Genomic DNA, 20,617 nt, shown 5'->3' with positions numbered 1-20,617 from the left:
AGTTGAAATAATTCGTGTCAGTTGTATTTTTTAAAACAGAAATGTGTATCTATGAAGGAATGTAATTTTTTTCAGAATCATATCTACTAATACAGGTTTTGTGATCTAAAATTGAATATGGTCCTTTAAAGAAAAAGTTTTTAGTTAATATCTGTGTTTTGGAGCCTCCCACTGGCAGCCATCACACAGCTGAAGTGAACTACCAGCTGCATAGAGGGTTTATATCCAGCATCAAAGACTATTTTGCTTTAAAAGAAATTAGTATTTCTGAGTTCGTATTTTAAATGCAATTTAAAAGATCATAAAGGAAAGAATTCAGCATTTATTGTGTGTCTCCCAGCAGACTACTTAATGCTCAAACATCTACTATGCAAAGGTCAAACGATTTCAATGAATGTAATGGTGACAAAAATATCCTGCAGCACTGAAAAAAGTATCAGATGATCAAGGAAAAAGATACGGACCTGAGATCTCACAAGAGTCACAATAAATAACGTAGATTCAGTTCAGTAACAAAGAAAATTGCAAAGTTGTGTCGGGAGAACCAGATTAAGAAAGATAATAGGTAAAATACAAATTGTGTACTTTTGGCAACGTTCTTCATAAAGGAGTATTTTAAAGTAATACAGCAAATGAATTTTTATAAAAAAAATGACTTTTCTTACACACATATTACTTGCACAGGGTTGAGTTAGAAAAACAAACTTATGCAGATGGGGAAGCTCTGGGGTATTCTGCGGCAGGCAGCACACGGATAGCAGAACTCAAACAAAAATCCAGTGTAAACAGTTGTGGAAGTTGTAGCAGCCACAGGGTAAAGCTGCAGTGAGCACTCATTCAGGAATGAGACAGATTACAGGTAAAACCAATACAAAAAAAATTTACTCAAATGCTTATCTGAAGCAAGCAGCAAAGGCTACTAGGTACCAATTTATTTTCCGTTTCATTGTGCTTTTCCTTCCTTGACATTTACACCAAATATTTTAGGCACTCATTCTTTCTCACATAAGGAGGTTCCAAAGTGCACGGTGCACACTACTTCCTGGTGGTCCCAGCTCTTCAAAGCCAAGATCTCACCAACTAAAAAGAGCTGGAAACACAACCGAAAATTGCCTGTCTGCCTCTGTGATGTGCTACTATAGAAGATGAATTTGCTGGTCACCAAGAGCACATCTGGGCCGATCCAGTGGATCTCTCCATATCAGTGGACAGGAACACCAAGGACAGGAGGCAGAAATGCATCTAAGCAGCAAGTGAGAAACAAACAAACAAATGAACCAACAAGCAGGAGTTAAGCATGCGCAGAGAAGAAAGGTGGAAAATTACATGGACAAATCAAAAAAATAACTAAAACAGAGGAGAAGGCAGCAAAGACGAGACAAGAGAACAGAATACAGGTTTATAGTATCTATACAGAATATGTAAACAGAACATAAGGTAACTAAGAAGCAAAAGTACAATGTGATGTTCACTTTCTGGAAGAAAATACAGCATTTCGCATGTTAAAGCAAAAGGGGGGTTTTAGTTTAGTTTGATTTTTTTTTTTTACTTTTGCATATAATACACAAAGGAATAAATCTTGGCTGATCTTGTATTCTAACATCTAATAACAAAACCTGAATTTTGGTAACTTAAGCTGATGCATCACTGGGAAAGAAAAAAGATCTGTCTAGATCTTTAGAAAAATTAGACATATGAAATAAAATATGATGTAAAGGTGGAAAATAAGGTGCTAAACTGATATTACATCTGAACGAGAATTCTGACAGTGAACTCACAAAAACACAGTGTAGATGCTACTGATTTAGCAATACAAAGACACATAATTTTGACTATTAAATTATATTCAGAAGCATACATACGTTTTTTTCTGTGCTCAACCAGCTCAACAGCCTGCTTTGCTGAGCATTTGGAAAACCAGTTGTCCCCAAGCAGAACAGTAACCTCATTGGTATGGACAAGTTTTCCTGGCATGAAGGCAAGAGGTCCAAAAGGTACCTGTAAAAGGCAGAGAAGAAACTGCTAGAAATCACAAATAAAAATAAAACCCAGGCAGTGATTCATGCCTTAGTTTTTAACAAAAACTAAAATACAGAGTTAAGAAATTAAAATTCTACACCAGTTATTTAATGACTAATCCCTCATATATATTCAAATTACCAGATCCATTTAAATTTAGTACCATACTTAAAATATTTGAAACCTGGTACTGAACTAGACAAGTGGGTTTGTGACATAAACTTACAGAATAGCCAAATGCTCACTTAATCTTAACATGTAAGCCTTGATGACAAAATTATTGTAATTTGGGTGAGCTACATGTTTGTTACAGACAGACTACATTCATCTCCTAAAAACAGCAAGTTTAGCTCTGCTAAAATGTTAAAATATTTAAATAGGTATGGTCAACTCAAAGATGAGTTGCTTCTATCTGTCATGCTAATAGTAAGTACCTTAGAAAGCTCAGTGTAAATTTGTGGGACTACTAGCAGGACCACAGACTGCTTAAACTTGCTTTATCATTCACCAGTGCGCAGACCTCAACCTTCTAGCAATGCTCCACCACAGAACACCCATTCTCTAGTAACTCTTCAAATACACAGAATACTTCAAACAGGAGTACATTGGAAATAAACACATTTTATAACTTTAAGAGGTGTTTCTTAAAAAGTGTAAGCCCTGTTTTAACACATACTGCAATGTCTGGGACATTGTTTTCACGAATTAAGACACCTTCCATGGGCCAAACTTCAGAGACTTGGGCAAGTCCCTGGGCAGGAGCCTTGGCTTTCTCCTCCAGTCCCTCAAACCTACTCATCTGGCTGCCTTTGGGCTTCAACTGCAAAGAAATGAGGCCAAAATCAAACTGAAGTTAAAATGGAGGTGACAAAACATCCACCTCAAGTTTTCTCTTTCTTAGAGTAAATAGAGATCTGTCTCAGCCAGTTTGTATCAGTTCCTTCTACTTCACTCCTCTCCCACCTCCTTCATTTCCTCAGGATAGCCACTTGCTTTCTCATCACACTTGTGCTGAAGCAGAGCATTTGGCTTAGTGGATCTATTTCCTTGGAAAATGATCTTCCCTAGCTCCAGTATCCAGGAGGGTACCAAGGTCTGAAACAGTTCTCCAGCAGGCAGGATCCTGACATTAAGGCTATGCTGAACGTGCTTTTTCACACATGCACCCATCCCAACTTGGTTTTCAAGCAGCAGACTGCACCACTCGCCTGTACACTCTTCCCCCAAAATGATGAAAGGATAATTGGAAACATATGAAAATATTTAGCTAACAGGATAGGAACTATTTATATACATTTAAAATAACAGATGCAAGTTGACATTACTGCTTTAACTGAAAATAAGCCCTAGCTAGCTTTTATTTTTTAACAGGGAGCTTTGTATGCTTCGAAACAACATGATCCTTTTGTTTTACAACATGTGGCCATACATATACACATAGTAAATGAACTACACGGAGCTTTGTATGCTTCGAAACAACATGAACCTTTTGTTTTACAACATGTGGCCATACATATACACATAGTAAATGAACTACACGCATAAAATCCAGCACTGAATCATTAGCATAAAAAAGGGAATCACTCTCTTTTTCCACATGGTAAGTGTACTCCAAGGCTGTCTTGCTAACAGTTCAATGCTATATGCTAAGCCAAGCTGCCAAGGAAGAAAACATACAGTCACTACGGGCTGAAATCAGTCATCCAGTTATTTACAGTACAACTTCCATCTCTCCAAAGATGTATCTTGAATTGGACTTGAGAAGGGAGGAGGGAAATGAAGAGAGAAAAGCCAATCTGGTCAAAATTCTGGTGAGCACAAGCCAACAGGGTAAAGTTTACACAGGGAGCTGTGCAGTTGTTAGGGAAGATTCAAAGCACCAGAAAAGATCGCTATGTCAATGTGAAGATCAGTGAAACAAAAATTAGCAGCACCTTTTTATGTAAAAATCAATGTTCAAGGGTTTACTTCCATGAATCAAGAAACACTACGGCCACTTTCTTCTCAGGAAATGACTAAGTACCATAATTCAGTCATAATTACAGTTTTCTATACAACAGATTTACATATTAAATATGTCAGGTTTTGTGTTAGCATTTATGTCCTCAGTTCTCAGTTGTCAGCAGCACTGTAATTTACAATGGATTTCAAATAAAAGAGAAAGAAAAGCAAAAGTATAACTATTACCAGGAGACCCATAACAAGTACTATGTGGCCACCTGAGTAGCACCTCGCTACCTCTACAGATACCCAAGTTACTAAACATTTCAGTGTTTCCTTATGTGAACTCTACAGCGTACATACCATGACATCATATGATAGTTTATCAGGCAGCGTACGGAGTCGTTCCTGAAGAGCCTCATAATCACTCTCTACCTTCTTCCTGTTGACAAATTCAAATTGATTCTATTTCATGTCTAAAGTAAAGAGTTAACATTTTTCTGCTAGTAATTCAACAAACAAAAAATACAGGAACATAAACTATTTTACTCTTAAACACATACAGTTGATATATTAATAACTTATTTATAAAAGACTTGGGATGACAAACATGATATATTATTTTAGAACAATGTGTACTAAAATAGCATCATGATTATTTTAGATCGTGCATGTCTCTTTCTGAATTTGACTGGTGCAAAGAATCAGTTCTTCCACTAGAATTTGGCTTATCTCACTCCATGTTCATCAGTTATACCACCATCAATATTTAGAAAAATAACTGAAAATCCAGTTTATACTTTATAAGAGGCAAATTCTTCCAAGCAGCACTTGGAATAAAGATTCATGGCCTTGATTTGAGCTGACATGAATGGGCAAAATTTTAATTCATTCTTATTTTCACATGAACTTTGTGTTCCTACCAAGAGTCGACACGTGAAAGACGGCTTGACCACCAGGATTCTGTCATATCTTCAGTCCCTGACAAGGGACTTTCCAGGTGAGGAACATCCCTTCTACTGCCTCTCCATCCAAAATGTAAATAAGGCTCATGCTATATGTTGCCACCAAAGAGAGAAACGGCTTGGAAAACTTAAGACAAATTATTCCCCCAGCAGATACCTGGCTTTTCAGAGAGGATTTTGCAAAATGCAGGATTTCATTTGCTGCAGGGATTTTCCTTTGTGTGCAAAAGCAACTGGACCCCCTCTAAAAAAGCCTTCTTTTGGAAAGACATCCTTAAATACTTAAACTCAGCTGAAAAAGTCTTTTAACGGACTACTGCAACTCTGAAGGTGGTCAGAAATCAGCTCCTGCATGAAGTAACTCGCATATAAATGTCAGGTTTGATGATATTGTTTACTTGTACTTCAAAATAGTAAATGTATATATGGTAGTAAATTCTGCAGTAAAAGCATGGAGCAGCACATTTAACAACACTGACCTGAGATGCAAATTACAGGTTTTCTGAGGATTCAGAAAAGCAATCTGTAAATGTGCTAAAAAATGAAAGTCAGAGTTGATAACACAACTCTCAAAATATTATCATTGATTTTCCTAGATTCATAAGCAGAATGAAATCTTCTTCAGCATTCATTATGAAAAATTATCTGATACTCCTGTGTTTTGACTCATTTGCTTCCATAGTTGAACTTTGCGGTAATCACCCTGCTTTATACCTGGAGTGCTTCAAACTTTAAGCTGCTGAACAGTCTTGGAAAAAAGAATTTAGGTTTTTATGCCACTTGGACATTAAAAGCCTATTCCAGCCTATTCCATATGGCTGCTTTGGTTTGACAGAAGATTTCTCCCCGACATTTTAGGCATGTTTATCTATCTACATCAACACGAAAATATAATTCACTTCCTTCAAAGAGGAAGAACAAACTCATGAATCTTAAAAAAATTCATTGAGATGTTGGGGGGGGGGGGGGGGGGGGGGGGGGCAATATAATGACAATTTGGTGTCAACGATAACAATAAATTACTTAATGATATTTACAGAATCCAGCCTTTGCCTTGCATAAATCTGTGTTTGAGAAATGGACACTGATGCACTCCAACCATCCACTAAAAAACAAACATGACCCCCAAGACAACAGCCTAGCCTTGGTCTCAAATGTGAAGAGAGGCCTCCATGAGCAGAGAATGGTGTGAAAATCCCTCCCCACTTGCGACAGGATTAAATATTCCCATTGCTTCACGGATGAAAGTCACTCAACATTTCTTCATCAGTCTGAAAAGAAGGTGCTGCCTTTAAGTTCTGGCTGTTGCCTGCTAGCCAACAGCCTAGCCTTGGCCTCAAATGTGAAGAGAGGCCTTCATGAGCAGAGAATGGTGTGAAAATCCCTCCCCACTCGTGACAGGATTAAATATTCCCATTGCTTCACGGATGAAAGTCACTCAACATTTCTTCATCAGTCTGACAAGAAGGTGCTGCCTTTAAGGTCTGGCTGTTGCCTGCTGCTGAATAATGTGATCAGGATACAGGACAAATCACTTGCTACAAAAGCTATTTTGCTTTACAGAGCAAAGCAGACTTCTTTTTTCAGTATATTTCTTTTTTTTTACTACCCTTTGGTGATCAAGCCTCCACCATGGGAATCTCTAAAAGCACGGCCACATCCTGAACTGGGCCAGCAAGATAAAGAAAATTAAAATCAATCCTTTTAATTAATTGGCCTGAGACAGTATTACTTAAGGAAGGAGGCCAACATCCCTCTTTACCTATAGCTGATGGCCACACAAGCTCAATTCCCATACACAATGAAGAACATGAAGAGGGGGGATGAATATTGGGACTCCAGCTGTGAACATGTCCCAGAAGGGGAAACGCATGTCTAGATGCTTAATCCTGTACCAGGCCCATAACTGGATTCATGGCTTCACAAAGATACTTCAGAAAGTGAACTAAAAAAATTAAAAATAAAGCAACTGAATGGAAATAGATTAAAGCTGAGCATTTTTAAACCCTGTTGTTATTAACTCAGTTCTATTTAACATTCTTCTGTCACTGACTACTTAGAAGGTCTTATATGAGCAACTTAGTTGAAACAAGAGCACTTAGCTAGTACACAATCAAGATCTAAATAAGGGTACTAAATTTTAAATAATTTTTTATGAAATCAGATGCTGTATAAAACTGCTTTTCTACATAAAGGTAACAAACAAGTTAGGATTTCCTTTCCACATGCTATGCCCAAATTCCCCAAGGTCATCAGGCCATGGCCAGAGTTTGCATAAAAGCAAACACATTAGTAACTCCTCCTTCCAGAGGCCTCCCTTTTGACTTCACAAGCCTCAGCCACTTTTGTAAGAGTAAATAATTGTCACAACTTCACAAACTTTTAAAAGTCTGTTCAAATTTTAAGGCTTTTTGTCAGTTTTTTACTGAAAAATAATGTCTCTCAGTGAAAGAATGCACATGCAGAATTTTGTATGAGACCAATCTGGTAGGGACACTGCAAAGCTCCTGGAAAAGTCTGTGTGCTGGGGATATTCTACCTGCCTTCACCATGGCAGTACCAGGAGGCACTTCAATAATGTTTCTCTTATTGAAAATTAACGTGGTCTCTGAATTTTAAACATAAATGGAACATATTAGTTTTAGATTATTTTTGGGAGCCAATAGTCAGAATTTAATATGATGTGTATAGATTGCCTTGATTTTTTCCCTTTTATCCAGTGCTTGCAGCCTATGTGCATTTAAAGTAAAAACATTTGATACACACTAAATATAAATTATTTGCTTAGAGATCTTTCAGGCATGAAGAAAAAGCCTCTTAAAATAAATTTAAATATTATATGCTTGATGGTGTATAACCAAAGGTTTAATCTCACCACTAAAGGGGCAGTTGCTGTGACTCTGCAATAACCCTGCAGACAATAATCAAGACAGCTCCTGTTGTTCTCTCAGTAAAATCATGGTAAACACAGCATGGATATATTGTAATTTGATATCTGTAAGATCAACTGTTATATCTCCCAGTAACTCATAATACAAGGTTTCATTCACCATTAAATGTACATTTTCCTCACAAGCCATAGAAAACTGTTACTTACTAAGCATGTTTTCTATTAACCATAGATTGCCAACAGAGAAAAAAGCGCCCAGAGATAATTTTTTTATGTAACAAACCATTTCTTTCTAGCATTACAAACTAAGCTTTACCACATACTTTACCTGGGGAAACAACAGGGAAACATGACTTTCACACTGATTTAGCACATGGAGGAGGGGGAAGGAGAATTTACCTACTTGCTCCATAGTTAGAAAGAAACCAAGAATCATTAATTCTACCCTGGGAGTACCTTTGCACCAATCAGGCAACTTTAGCATTTACCCACAAGGTTACTTGGGGGAAAAAGACGAATGAGCTCAGCATTTAAAACAGAAGTATAAATACTAAGGCTCAGTGTATTTGTGATTTAAAGTCATAATATCAGTGGAAAATATATACATTTTCAAGAACATTTTCACTGTAACAATGCTGAGCTATCACTAATCCCCAAAACATGCTAGTAGGATTTGGCTATCATCAGAATCAATAGCAATACTTTATTAAAATATAACTAGGTTACTCATCAGTATTTTAGGCATGTAATCAAACATTTTTCACTTACCAGTGCTGGATTTTTTCTTGGCAGCTAGTGACCACCTGTCATCAAAACAGATAACTACTCATGAAAAAACAAGGCTAAGCACACAGCTGCAATGTCAATGCATCACAAACTAGAACAGCAGCATTACAGATTTGGTGGTGTCTCTATGTACATTTCTATTTGTCAGTGCAAAGGCAAGGGAATGGCAGTTCTTAAGCAGCACACTCTATCACACACTAATGCAGACCCATAACCACAGAAAAAAATTACAGCTTTTCAATTCATTTTTTGGTACAATACCTGCTCCATAACTATTACATGACACACAATAGTATACTACAAGAGTAGTAGGCTGTGCGATTTGCAGATCTATTTTCAGTGTTACATGTTCGCAGAATTAAAAAATAACATACATTATAACAAGACATCAATGTAACCTCCCTACTGAGTCATTAAAAACCAAAAACAAATGAACCCCACAGCACCAAAACATTTTTTCCTTCATCAGTACATCAACAAATGTCTCCACTGGCCATTTGGATTTGAAAAAGCACAAATTAATTTTGTGGTCCTTAAACACAAAGGCATCTGACACCATTATACGGGCTGCCAACTTCCCTCCTGTTATTTCCAGGTGTCACAAAAAGAGGAAATTTTAATCTGAGTATCTCACCTTATATCACAGGCTTTCCCTAGAGATCCAAAATAATTTACAAAAGAAAGAGCATTGCTAAAATGAAATTGTTTTCTTCTTTTTTAACTGTATTTTTTAGACTACGTAGGTATAGCAAACAGACAAGATGCTGAAACCTGTGACCTTGCCTGCCATAATTACCTGAAGATTTTGTCTTTCAAAACCTATTCTGACCTCTGAATAATGGTTACTAAAAATATAACACAATTTCATTCAATTATATGAAATGCAATGAAGCCATGGGGCAATTAAATATGTCTAGACATCTTCTCACTATAAGCATTTTCTAGATTATTTTTTCTTTACAAATTTTGCTTTTCCTAGAGCCAAAATAATGCTAATATTTGAAAGCAATTAATGAAAACAGTAACATACATTCAAGTACCACTGAAATCACTGGAGCAGATAATTCTTCCCCCCCCCCCCCCCACCGCCAACAATTTTAATTTTTTTTTTTTCCATTTAGCATATGTGCATCTATTGTAGAACAGAGCTCAGACCCTTCACTTCCTACTCAAGGACTACTTTGTGAGCTAATAATTCTTTAAACAGAGTAAAGTACTTACATGAAAAGGATCAGCTCTACATTTGCGTTTATGCTATTTCATAATCCATCAGGAAATTCAGCCAGGTAGCTTGCCCCGCGTAAGCCAAGTTTAAATTTATCATTTGCTTTAAATGCCTATAAATCAAATGCCCAGCAAATATTTTCTTTAACATGCAAGCTAAGGTTAAGAGTAAATATGCAGACTTCTACATGATATCAACTCAGAAACCTGATTCATACTATTAATATTGAGCTCATTTTAAGAGTAAAGTTCCCATTAAAGGTATAAATCACACAGTGCTGAGTACAATGCTAGCCCACAATGGAGCCCACCAAAGACAAGTAGGAGAGTCAGAGCCTATTCTACCAACATCCCTCACCCTTTCAGATTTGGTAGGGATTGTGAAGCACGCAACATAATTTAGCACACAAAAATGTTTATGAAATCCTTTAAGAAAGTTTTAAATGGTTTAAATTAAGAAAGGTTTAAATGCCCACTACAGATGAAGATGGAAAAGACAGGAAGCTTCCCATTCCCAATACATGACTTCCCATGCACAAAGTGAGCTAAAAGCACAGAAAGTAAAACCCTGCAAACCAGAAGAGCAGCATGTTCATTAACCTCTACATGATAATCCTTTTATTGCTGCATATTAACTAGTTACATATTCATAATCATTTACATTATTTAGAGGACCTTGTATGAAAATTTCCAGGCTATATCCATTAGCTACAATGTTAAAGGTTAGAGAAGATAGTCTACGTAATGTTTCCAAGAAGCTTTTTTAATTAGTAAATATGTAAATTGGGCATATATGCTTTTTATGTTTTTAAAAAATAGCCCATCAGTAAAACAGCACAGGGGCATACGCTGTTTCCACTGCCCTTTATCCTCCTAAAAAAAAAAAAAAAAAAAGAAAAGAAATCAATAAGACAAATCAATTTTAATTTAATTCTTCTTCTTTGATACAATCTCTCTTGAAGGGATACTAAAGGGTGGAACCAACAACAAACCTCTTCCTCTCAGTGGCCAGCATAAAAGAGACCTTTTACAGAAGTGCTAAAATGTATCACCTTAAAAATGTTTCAGGCTGCACTTCTAGAACTGAGCTCTATTGAAAAAATAAATACTGAAGAACAGATGGAAATCAATTATGCATATGCCCCTTATTAGGTCAGTCCCACTGTTTGGATAACAACTGGTCTTATCACAGCAAAGAAACAAATAGATAAATATACAAACAAATCTTTGATCCTTTGCCTTTAATCAAACACAGGAAAATCATTAGTCTATCTTCCACATATGATTTATATCTAGAGCTACAATTAAAGAATGAAAATTCCTTTCAGGGTAAATAAAATAAAGGACCTATTTGCTTGTATATATGAGTTTTGTTTGTCTGGACACCTAGAGCCACCCACTACGCATTATTTCCAAGACGTAACAGTGAAGCAGTACCAATAAACACTGAATTCTCCCCTTTTAGGCATAAAAATGTAGAAGTTTATGAATGCATGTGCCTATCAATGGCTTATCTGCATACGAAAATAAGAACTACTCTTGCACCAAACTTAGCATTACCTAATCATGGGTCTGGTTATTAAAACAGAATCCACTGTTGGAAAACATATTCCATACTCTTAAAGCCAGTGGGCAAATACCTTGTTTCCTCCTTTTCTTCCAACAGTAACTTCTTAAAATTTAGTGCTTCTTGAGAGCCTGGACAGAGGCATACCGTGGGATAACCCTGGCAGAGCACACCTCTGTGCACCTATATATAATAACCCAAAGCATAATTCTTTCTGGATTAAAAAAGAAACTGGCAAAGCAGGAGAATACGCATTGGTTCTGCTTTTGTTACTACTAGGCTGAGCTATTTGAAGGAAGCATCCATTCCTGCTTTCAGGGAATCCCTTGTTTCCAGGTTGCACAATCAGAGTCGCAGCAGACCAGAAGGATTAATCCTACAATCACCTCACAGGTGTTTCCCAGTTCCACTATGTCAGTCTGAACCCAGTGCAGTTTGCAGGCTAGTGACTTACAAAGCACACTCAACTCATACCATTAAGCCAAAGAGTTCACTAGCCGTCTGAAGGCAGGAAATTCTTTTTGTGTGCAATACTTTGTCTTTTTCCAATCTACCTATTTAAAGCCCATCTTCTCCAAGATCTTCCATCTGAAGAGTTAAAAAACTCTTCCATGAATTAAAGCATAGTGCACTTTGGAAAAGTGCTGCACTGATTTTGCAGGATGAGTAACTTAGCCACTGGCATTGGAACTGAGCTAGGATCAGAAGCCACACCGCCTAACTCAGCAGCCAGGCATTACCATCACTTGCAGTATTTCCTTGGAAATTATGACAGGCAAGAAGGATGCTGTAGCACAAACCTTATTCTTACCTGTACACGCCTACAGGCCTCTAATCTATTCCACGTTATTCCCTCCTCTTCCCAGAAGGTCCACACTCTCACACACAAAAACATGTCTTTCTTCCCCTTCGTTTTTATAACCTGCTGCTTCTGCACGTTTCTATTATTAACAGGTGAACAGAATTGTCTGTGATGCTTCTGAGTACCAAGGTGGCACAGAAATAGTTCTGCTTTCCTTTCTAACCCAAGACTATCTGGTTTAATTTAGGTAGCTCTCCAAGATGGAATGCATGAATCTGAATGTCTCTACTTGTCAGCCAGGCACTGCCTACAGAATGGACTGGTTTAACACATGGAGGCTAATTCTTCTCTCTCACCTGCTTTGAATAGCAATAAGGTAAGCATATTTTACTTACGTTTCAGTTTGTGAAACACTGTAAGCAACAGAGCTGGTACTGGTATCATCTGCAGACACTTTCGGGTTCCAACACTAAATCTGCTGCATTTGAGCCAACCCATTATGTTCAAGCCTAAAGAACTAGACACTGATACTTTATATGAAAATTAATTTTAACAAAAATGATGGAAATAAAAACACCCCATCAGATTAGGAAGAGTTCCTGAATGAATGAGAGGTTTTTTCTACACTTGTGGCTATTAATGTGGAAATATGCACTATGGCACATAAGCAAAGTTCCTGTTTAAACTGCAACTCAGGTATCTGAGAGACCAAGTAGATAGGTGTGCTCTGTTTCTACATGCATAGTTGAGTATTTTGCTTCAAAACTGTGGTTTACAATCTGTCTGGTCTTCTGAAATTAGAAGCCAGGGACACTGATCTAACCCCAGCTCTGATTCTATTTCTTCTAGATGGCCTTGAGCAAATCACAACCTCTCAGTCTACATTTCTTCATCTGCAAAATGGGGATAATAGTATTAACCTACCCACCTCAGAGTGTTTAATGATGATTAATTAATGTGAGAAAAGCACTCTAAAGATGTAAGAGCACTATATAAGTGATAAAGCATTATTTACCACTTGAAAAGTAATCTGAATAAAATCAGATATGCAAGTAATTTGTTTACATGTAGCAATAATATAATTTGTGACTATTTAATCTTGAATTAGTCTCACTTTAAACATCCCTTTCAATCACATTCCCAGTTACTTAGGGAAAATGACAGTATGGAATACTTTTTGTGGAAGCAGAGCAAGTAATGAGGTGGTAATTAAAGTGAGGGCCTAATAAAGTCTAAAACCAATGATCTGCCTTCAGGAGACTGTTCCTGCCGTTTGGGCTGTTCAAATAATTGACCTTGGTTCTGTTGTTCAGAACCTTCCAAAAACTACACTGGAAGTGGATGCGGCTTTTCTGAGATGCAGATCCACATTTACAAGGCTAAATCCAAGATAATTTCCACTACTGACCCAATTCAGATGACTCCAACTCTGCACACAGTTTTAACTGCTTAACCTTCTACATCCAAGTTTTTACTGCAGAGCTGGCTCCATCTGTAAATGTTTGCAAGTATCAAAACCTGCTCTGCCATACAACTCATGCATGAGATTTCTCTGTCGCGCTCCCAAACCCTGAAACTTTACCAGCAAAATAACCAGCTCGCAATGACTTTACGTTACAGAAGAACACTAATGGATGGTCAAACATTTAATCATCTCTTGGTAACAAGGATGTAACAAGCCATATGCAAGATAAACATTTAAAATGAATTTTCATTTTTTTCCTCTAGGAAACACACAGCAACTGCTGATGGAGAAAGAATTAACATTTGCACAATTGTTTTTCCTAGAGCTTCATTTTCAATCAAAAAATCAAATAAAACTATTAAAAGTTCTTCAGTCTGTTGGCACACTGTATGATCTAATGGAAAAGGAAGAAAGTGTTTCTGAGCGTTCATTTATTAGATCATATTACTCAAAAACACTACATTTCAACAAATTATTAACATAAATCCCCCTTTGGGTGGAAACTTGTCTTCTGAAAAAATGTGTTTGGGAAGAATACTGAAGAAAAAGAGAGACTGAAAGAAATTTGAATCATAGCAAACATTTCTTTCTAAGGGAAAAATCTAATTTAAAAATATAATCACATTTTTTATCTTCCTCTACAAGAAAACAAGTGAAGATCTACTATTTTTATATTAATTGTGTACACAAAAGTGGATCTCTCAGCTTTGCAGTAGAAGTAGTACGTAACTATTATTTATCAATAAATAAAAACTAAGTTCTGACAAAAAATATTTTGGGGAGCTCAAAAATTCTACTTGAAAATCCTAAAACTTATAAAAAGCAGACAGTAAATGCCTTATCTCTTCTTTGCCACTGGGAATCCTGCCCTCTGAAGACTATTTTATGGTGTGACCACAGTTACAGGTCACGTAGACATAACTCGGGAGTTACCCTGCAGTAACAGTGGGACAGCCAGACAGGCAGGGTCACCTCACAGGAACCAGCACCCTCCCTGCTCACATCCAACCATGAGCTCCCAACACTTCTGGGCTATTTTGCTGTTTGTCAGTCCCCTTTGGGAGTCATTTCAATTCACAAACCAAGCAAAGCTCCCAAAGGCAGCAGGATGTTTTCTGCTAAGAGGGTAAGATTAATTAGCTCTGAACTGAACTAATCCAAGAGAGCCACAAACTCTCACCTTTCACTGGTAGCAAGTCAGTACCCATGTCATGTAACTGCCTCTTGAGACAGAGCTAAGGAACCTTAGTATTTTAATTTACTTCAGGTAAATGCATTCCTGTGGCTGTACCATACCCAAGCTAGCTCAGGTACCAAGACAGCAGTAGACAAATACAAACCCTGAACTCCCATGATCTAACTCAACAAACACCTCCAGCAGGTTTTGCAAGCGTTGATGTAGTCTATGGTGCAGTGACTACACTGCTAGCAATACCCAAATTAACTAGTTTAAAATTGCCATGAACCATGGCATCTGCCTCACAGACAGGTGCCTTCAGGCTGTGGTTCAACATTCAGCTGAAATCCTGAGTAAACTCACCCCTTCCTGTCTTCAGCTACTCAGCTCCACTGTCTTACCTTTCCAACCCCGACAAATCTGCTGGCAGACATTTGTGACGTTGCACAATCAACCAGATTAGAGAACCATGGCTGAACATGGCTGGCTGAACAACAATCCAGTAGGAAAAAAAGGCAAAAAAAAAGTTCACAACAAAGTTTGGGTTTAAGCTGGATCCCAATGCAGGTCACTGAGCACCGTCAAATGTGCCACCCTAAAATTGCTAAAAGGTGAAAACAAGTGGGCACAAAAAAAAATAAGAAGTTGTTCACCAAACTGAAGTAATCTCCTTCCTGGACAACTCAAGTGGTCATTAATGGAATTTCTGAACAAGGGACTGAGGCTGCTCACAACTGCTCTAACTTGGTACAAGTGCGGCCACGGCTCAAAGGGCCAGCCCAGTTTCACCCACTGCTAGCCCTGTATCTCCCCGCCACATTTATGCTCGCATCTGATATGACCATTTTGTGTGCATTACTGGATGCCTCTTACCCTCAGCAAGCTGATCACAAGCGCTGGTACAAAAGTGGTTGAGGGGTTCACTCTTTTTGTGACAGTGAAGTGGCAGCCTATGCAAACAGACAAGAGAAACCATAAAACCAGCAACTGCACAGTGCAGCCTGGTGAAAACAAAGTCCCAGTTCAATTGCTGCTCTGAGGGCCTCAAGATAGCAAGCTCCAAGCTAGCAGTTTAGTTACCAGTGAGGCAGAACACATACACTTGCCCGCTCCAGAATAAAGGCAAAACTCTTTATAAACTCTTTTGTGAATTTGTGACTTTAATTACCATTAAAAAAAAAAATATTTAAGATCTGATAATTAATTGCACAATTCTTCACACTATATAAACCGGTGGGTATTTAATTCATGGTAATAAGAACATAGACAAATACTGACTATAAAAAGTAGAAGTGATGATCAATTAACACTGTCAAAACAGTATTACATTGAAAGCTTCTAAATAATGACTGAATTAGCCTATTTACTTGAAAGCAGTGTGTGAGAAAACATTACTGGAACCTACTATTACAAAAAAAAGCACTGGATGGGCTGGAGTGGATGTCACCGCAAGTTTCTGAAGATGTAACTGTTCAGGTACCTTTGAAAAAGGAATATGGGAAATGAAGCTTCAGACAGGCATTTTCAAAAAAGACATGTCAAACCAAGCTTCAGACACTCTGTTAACTTTTCTCAAGCAGCTACTGTGAAAACTGAAGTCTGACTGCACTGCTGTCTCATACCCAGGCTTTCTCTAAAGCCTGTTAGCATGGGTGGAGGCTGGAAAAAGTGCAACACCCTGGGAGACGCAGCACTAGAAAGCTCATTGAACCTCACCTGCCAAGTCTGCAGGCAAGCACTTACAGATTTCCAGGGACTCCTGCAGCAGCATGAAGTCTACAAGACCCTACTCAGTCTCACTGATCTTTTCCAGACTGAAGGAACAGTTTTAAAACTGCCAAGCTGCTGATTTCACAGCACACATGCTACTTGAAAAAGCCTTGAACAGAAGCAACTACCTCCAGAAGTAATTCATGTAAGCATACAATAATTTAAAAGAACGTAAGATTAGGGTTCTGTGACTTGTTTCTCCATAACCCACCTGTAAGTTGTTTGACCATTAAAAAACTGCAAGTACCCAAAATCTTGAAAACAATTTTGAAATTAAAGATCGTCCAGATCAACCATTAAAATTCAGAAAAATATAACACAACATACAGTGGTTAATGAGTTACTGCAATAGCAGCACTAAATCTAATTGTGCTTTGTTGTCATGATGAGTGACACAAGCTTAAGGAAAGTCTTTCCTAAAAAGAAAATAAACAAATGTGTTTGTCAGTGCAATTAAAAAATAATAATACTAATTAAAAAAAAAAAAGTATTGCCAACAAATGCTGGAATCCTTTACATTCTCCATGCCCATGTTTGCACTCCACAAACGTCTCTTGGGTCTAGTTGGTTCTGTAATGTCTCCTATTACACGTACCTTCCTTGCATTTCTCAGAAACTATAGAATTTATCAACCCACTGTAAATTCACTGTCTGCACAAGTCGTACCAAATCATACATATCTGACTTATCAACTTCCCATCAGTTAGTAATCCCAACCCATCTGATTGCAGACATAGATGTATATCAAATATTATGTTTAAACGCACACTCTACAGCATGAGAAGGCACCTATTTAAATATTCATTTTATAATTCCTGTACTAACTTGCAATAGATTTAAAACAGTATTTCCAGCTAGCATATATTGCTTTTGCAAGTAATCCATGATGCATACATTATATTCTTCTTACAGGAATATTGAAAACTTCACACAGGCACTGTGCTTCCAGTGATGATCTTTATCATGAAAATTACTAGATATTCTCTATAATTTATCCCCAAGATACACATTCTAAGTCATGTTTTTATACAAAGTGCCTTTTGTGGGAGCACTGAAAATGGCTTCTAACAGTTTGGTCTTGCCATTGCTACAGATTAACAACATGAAAGCCGTCCAACCAGCAAGCAGTCCTAAACAAGAATTAAAATTACTTTTCACCAGGGGTCCTAAACCTGAAGTTGCAGTCTCAATCAGATTAAAGATAGAAACTCATGAACATCCTGCTCTTTTAATACTCTCAAACAGGAAGGAAGCCTCAGCTCACGTGCTTTCCAGAGCAGCTCTTTAGCACTCAAAACCTCAAACTCATAGCAGAACCAGGGTTGTACAGTGGCCTGGACGTTAAAATAATCAACCATGATTCAAATATTAATTCTGCAGATAGGTAATGCTGTATTTCACTGTTACAGTCAAGGCTGCCTTCAGATTAATGGAATAAATTCTTATTCTCTATACTTAATCAAGCATCACTGGGACAGCATAACATCACAGTAATTAACAAAAATACATATGCCTGTTTAAATGCTGTTATATAGAGATACAGTTCTGCCTAAATAACCTATGTTATGATGCTCATACTACCATTACTGGTCTACCAAATACAGCATAACTGATTCTCCCTCATCTTCGTGCTAAGACCAAAACATAAGCATTCAACTTCAGTCATTCTGTGAGAAAAATAAGTCTTTGAAAAGAGGCAGCTGAAATTAAAAGACCTCCTCCATCTTAAAATGCAATATTTTCCTAACTGAAAATACTGCTGTAATCCAATTATATATATTCATTGCATACAGGGAAAGTCTACTATATCTTTATCATGACACTCCCTTGTAACAAAGATACGCAGTTCTTTAGTATAATTTCATATTGAAGCTGAAGCGTTCCATTTTTTTTAGCAAATTTGCAGATATTATGTAAAGTTTCCCTATGATAAAATATAATTCTGGTACATCAGCCTAACAGAGGCTTAATTAATGGTCTCCTGGGCCTCTTTTCTACTGGAGCAGATCTGTTTAAGAAGAGACTCTTAAACTGGTTTACCAAGGGGCCTTACCATGAACTGGGAATAATCCTGTGTGGTTACAATCAACACATTAGGCCTGACTGACACTAATGTACCAGAGAAAATATTCGTCACCAAATTCTACCACCCTGAAAGTTAACTGCAGGAGCCCAAGCAGGAGTTACTATCACCAATTACTGGAATAACAGTTTACTATCTGCGCAGAACAGGCAACACAGAGTATTCCACCAGATCCTCTTACTGTTCATCCATATTAAGGGACAGCTGGTTATGTACATCACTTCATAATGACAGTGAGCTGTTCAAAAGTAAACACAGTCCTACACACTCTATTCCTGGCAAGGCACATTTTACATCATGTATGTGTTACCCAGTTTCCTTACCCTAACTAAACCTGCATGTGACAAAGCAATACACACTGAAGTCCTTGGTTATATCCAACGAGCCCTAACGTGCATCTTAGAAGCAGCTCTAAGAAATTTTAACCATGTGAGAAAAATGAGCAGAAAATGGAAAAGCACGGTGCCTGTGCAGATATACTTGTGCCACTGATGCACTGAATGTCCCCGTGAGCTCCTCCTGCACCCACACAGTCCTCGCTGCAAGGCTGGAACCTACAAGCCCAAGATCCCACTTGTTATATTAGCAGGGCCCACTCGCCTCAGATCACAAGCGTAACCTGCAAGAAATGTATCCCAAGTTTCGAACTACAGCCATATGTGGAACCTGCCTCCAAACTCCCAGGTGTCATTTCTGCTTGGCTCTTTCCAACTTGTTTCAAATATAATCAGTGTTTTTTAAAACAAGGCATGAATTTTTTGTTTACCTCAAGTCAGGCAGGAGATGACCCAGTTCAACGGCACTGGCCGGGCCCTGCACAGGGCCTTACTGGCAAGCCCGCATTTTACAACAGTAGGTGACCAGCCCTGTGGCTGGAGAAAACATGGATAGGGGGAAGGAGGGTGAAAACACACGTATGGTAGAGTGCCGACTGCAACGCTCCCCACGGCGTTTCAGGGCGAGCACCGAGGCAGCGGGCACAGCACAGGCCCCGCTCCCGCCAGCCCCAAGTCACCCCTCTGGCGTGCATCGCTTTAAACGGCACTTCGTCACCGCCACAGCTGCCAACAGCTAACGGGCTGCGTCAGGGGCCTCCCAGCGCCCCTTCTCCCCAAGAAGGCGGTCTCTGGGCGGGCTGGCAGGGGGGTCACCAGCCCGGCTCCTTGCGTTACCGGGGCTGGTTTCCCGGGTCTTCTCGCCCGGCCACGACCCGCCTCAGCAGCCAGCCCTGACGTCAGCGCCGTCACGTGCCTGTCCGCCGTACACAGGCCCCGGCGATTGCCGCCCAGGGGCCGCCGCCGCCGCCCCCCCTCCCCCCCCCCCCCCCCCCCCCCAAACCCGGAGAGCCGCTTTAGCTCCCCCGCCCCCCCCCCCCGTCTCGGGCCGCAGCCTCTACCCCTCCTCCCGCTGCGGTCCGGCCCGGCGGCCTTGGCCTTTACCTGGTCATGCTTCTGGCGGAGGCGGCCCACCAGCGCGGGGCTAAGCGGCGACGCGCCGCCGGGGGCTTCCATACCCCACAAGCCGGGCCGGGCCCGCAGTCTCTGAGGGAGCCGCTTCGCAGCGCGGAGGAGAAGGCTAGAGGCAGCAGGCGGCCGGGCCGGGCCAATCTCCTCAGCAGGGCGAATGAGTCCTATAGAAATGTTTGTGGAGGGCGAAGCGCCGGCTACAGAGCCGCATCCACGCGGGGGCCACCGCCGCCTGGGCCCGGGTCGCCGCTGCCGGGGGAAGCATCTCACACTCGCATTCTGGGCCGCGCCGCAGCCTGGGCCCGGATCCCGCTGCGCCGGCGGGCCGGGAGAGCGCCGGCAGCTCGGTGCTGGCCGCCGTGTGCTGCCTCCTGCCTGCTGCACTCTGGGTAGCCAGCCAGCACGCCCGCCAGCCCGTCCGGCGGCCCGCCGCACCCGCGGGAGGCACCCGGCTGCGAGCCG

The 20,617-nt window shown here is 39.6% G+C and overlaps 1 protein-coding gene across 2 annotated transcripts in view; it reads right to left on the bottom strand.

Annotated features, from left to right (window-relative positions):
- Nucleotides 1–20,617, bottom strand: part of URI1 (URI1 prefoldin like chaperone) — a 44,453-nt gene extending 23,836 nt beyond the window's left edge. The window contains exons 1-4 of one of the 2 annotated variants that reach the window (XM_057400243.1): nucleotides 20,129–20,617; nucleotides 8,584–8,618; nucleotides 4,324–4,402; nucleotides 1,863–1,998 (exon numbers count right to left, since the gene is read on the bottom strand). In XM_057400243.1, the coding sequence (XP_057256226.1) occupies nucleotides 1,863–1,998; nucleotides 4,324–4,402; nucleotides 8,584–8,618; nucleotides 20,129–20,200 (322 nt within the window). In that variant the 5' untranslated portion in view covers nucleotides 20,201–20,617. The remainder of the gene's footprint in view (nucleotides 1–1,862; nucleotides 1,999–4,323; nucleotides 4,403–8,583; nucleotides 8,619–20,128) is intronic. The other variant, XM_057400250.1, reaches the window with a different exon arrangement.

This window comes from Pezoporus wallicus, unplaced genomic scaffold, assembly GCF_028554395.1.
Source record: "Pezoporus wallicus isolate ANWC-B61680 ecotype Strahan unplaced genomic scaffold, APGP_CSIRO_Pwel_v1 contig_13243, whole genome shotgun sequence".
In the NCBI taxonomy this organism is placed as follows: Eukaryota; Metazoa; Chordata; class Aves; order Psittaciformes; family Psittacidae; genus Pezoporus; species Pezoporus wallicus.
The sequence above is the reverse complement of the archived record's forward strand: the minus strand, read 5'-3'. Positions and strand labels throughout refer to the sequence as shown.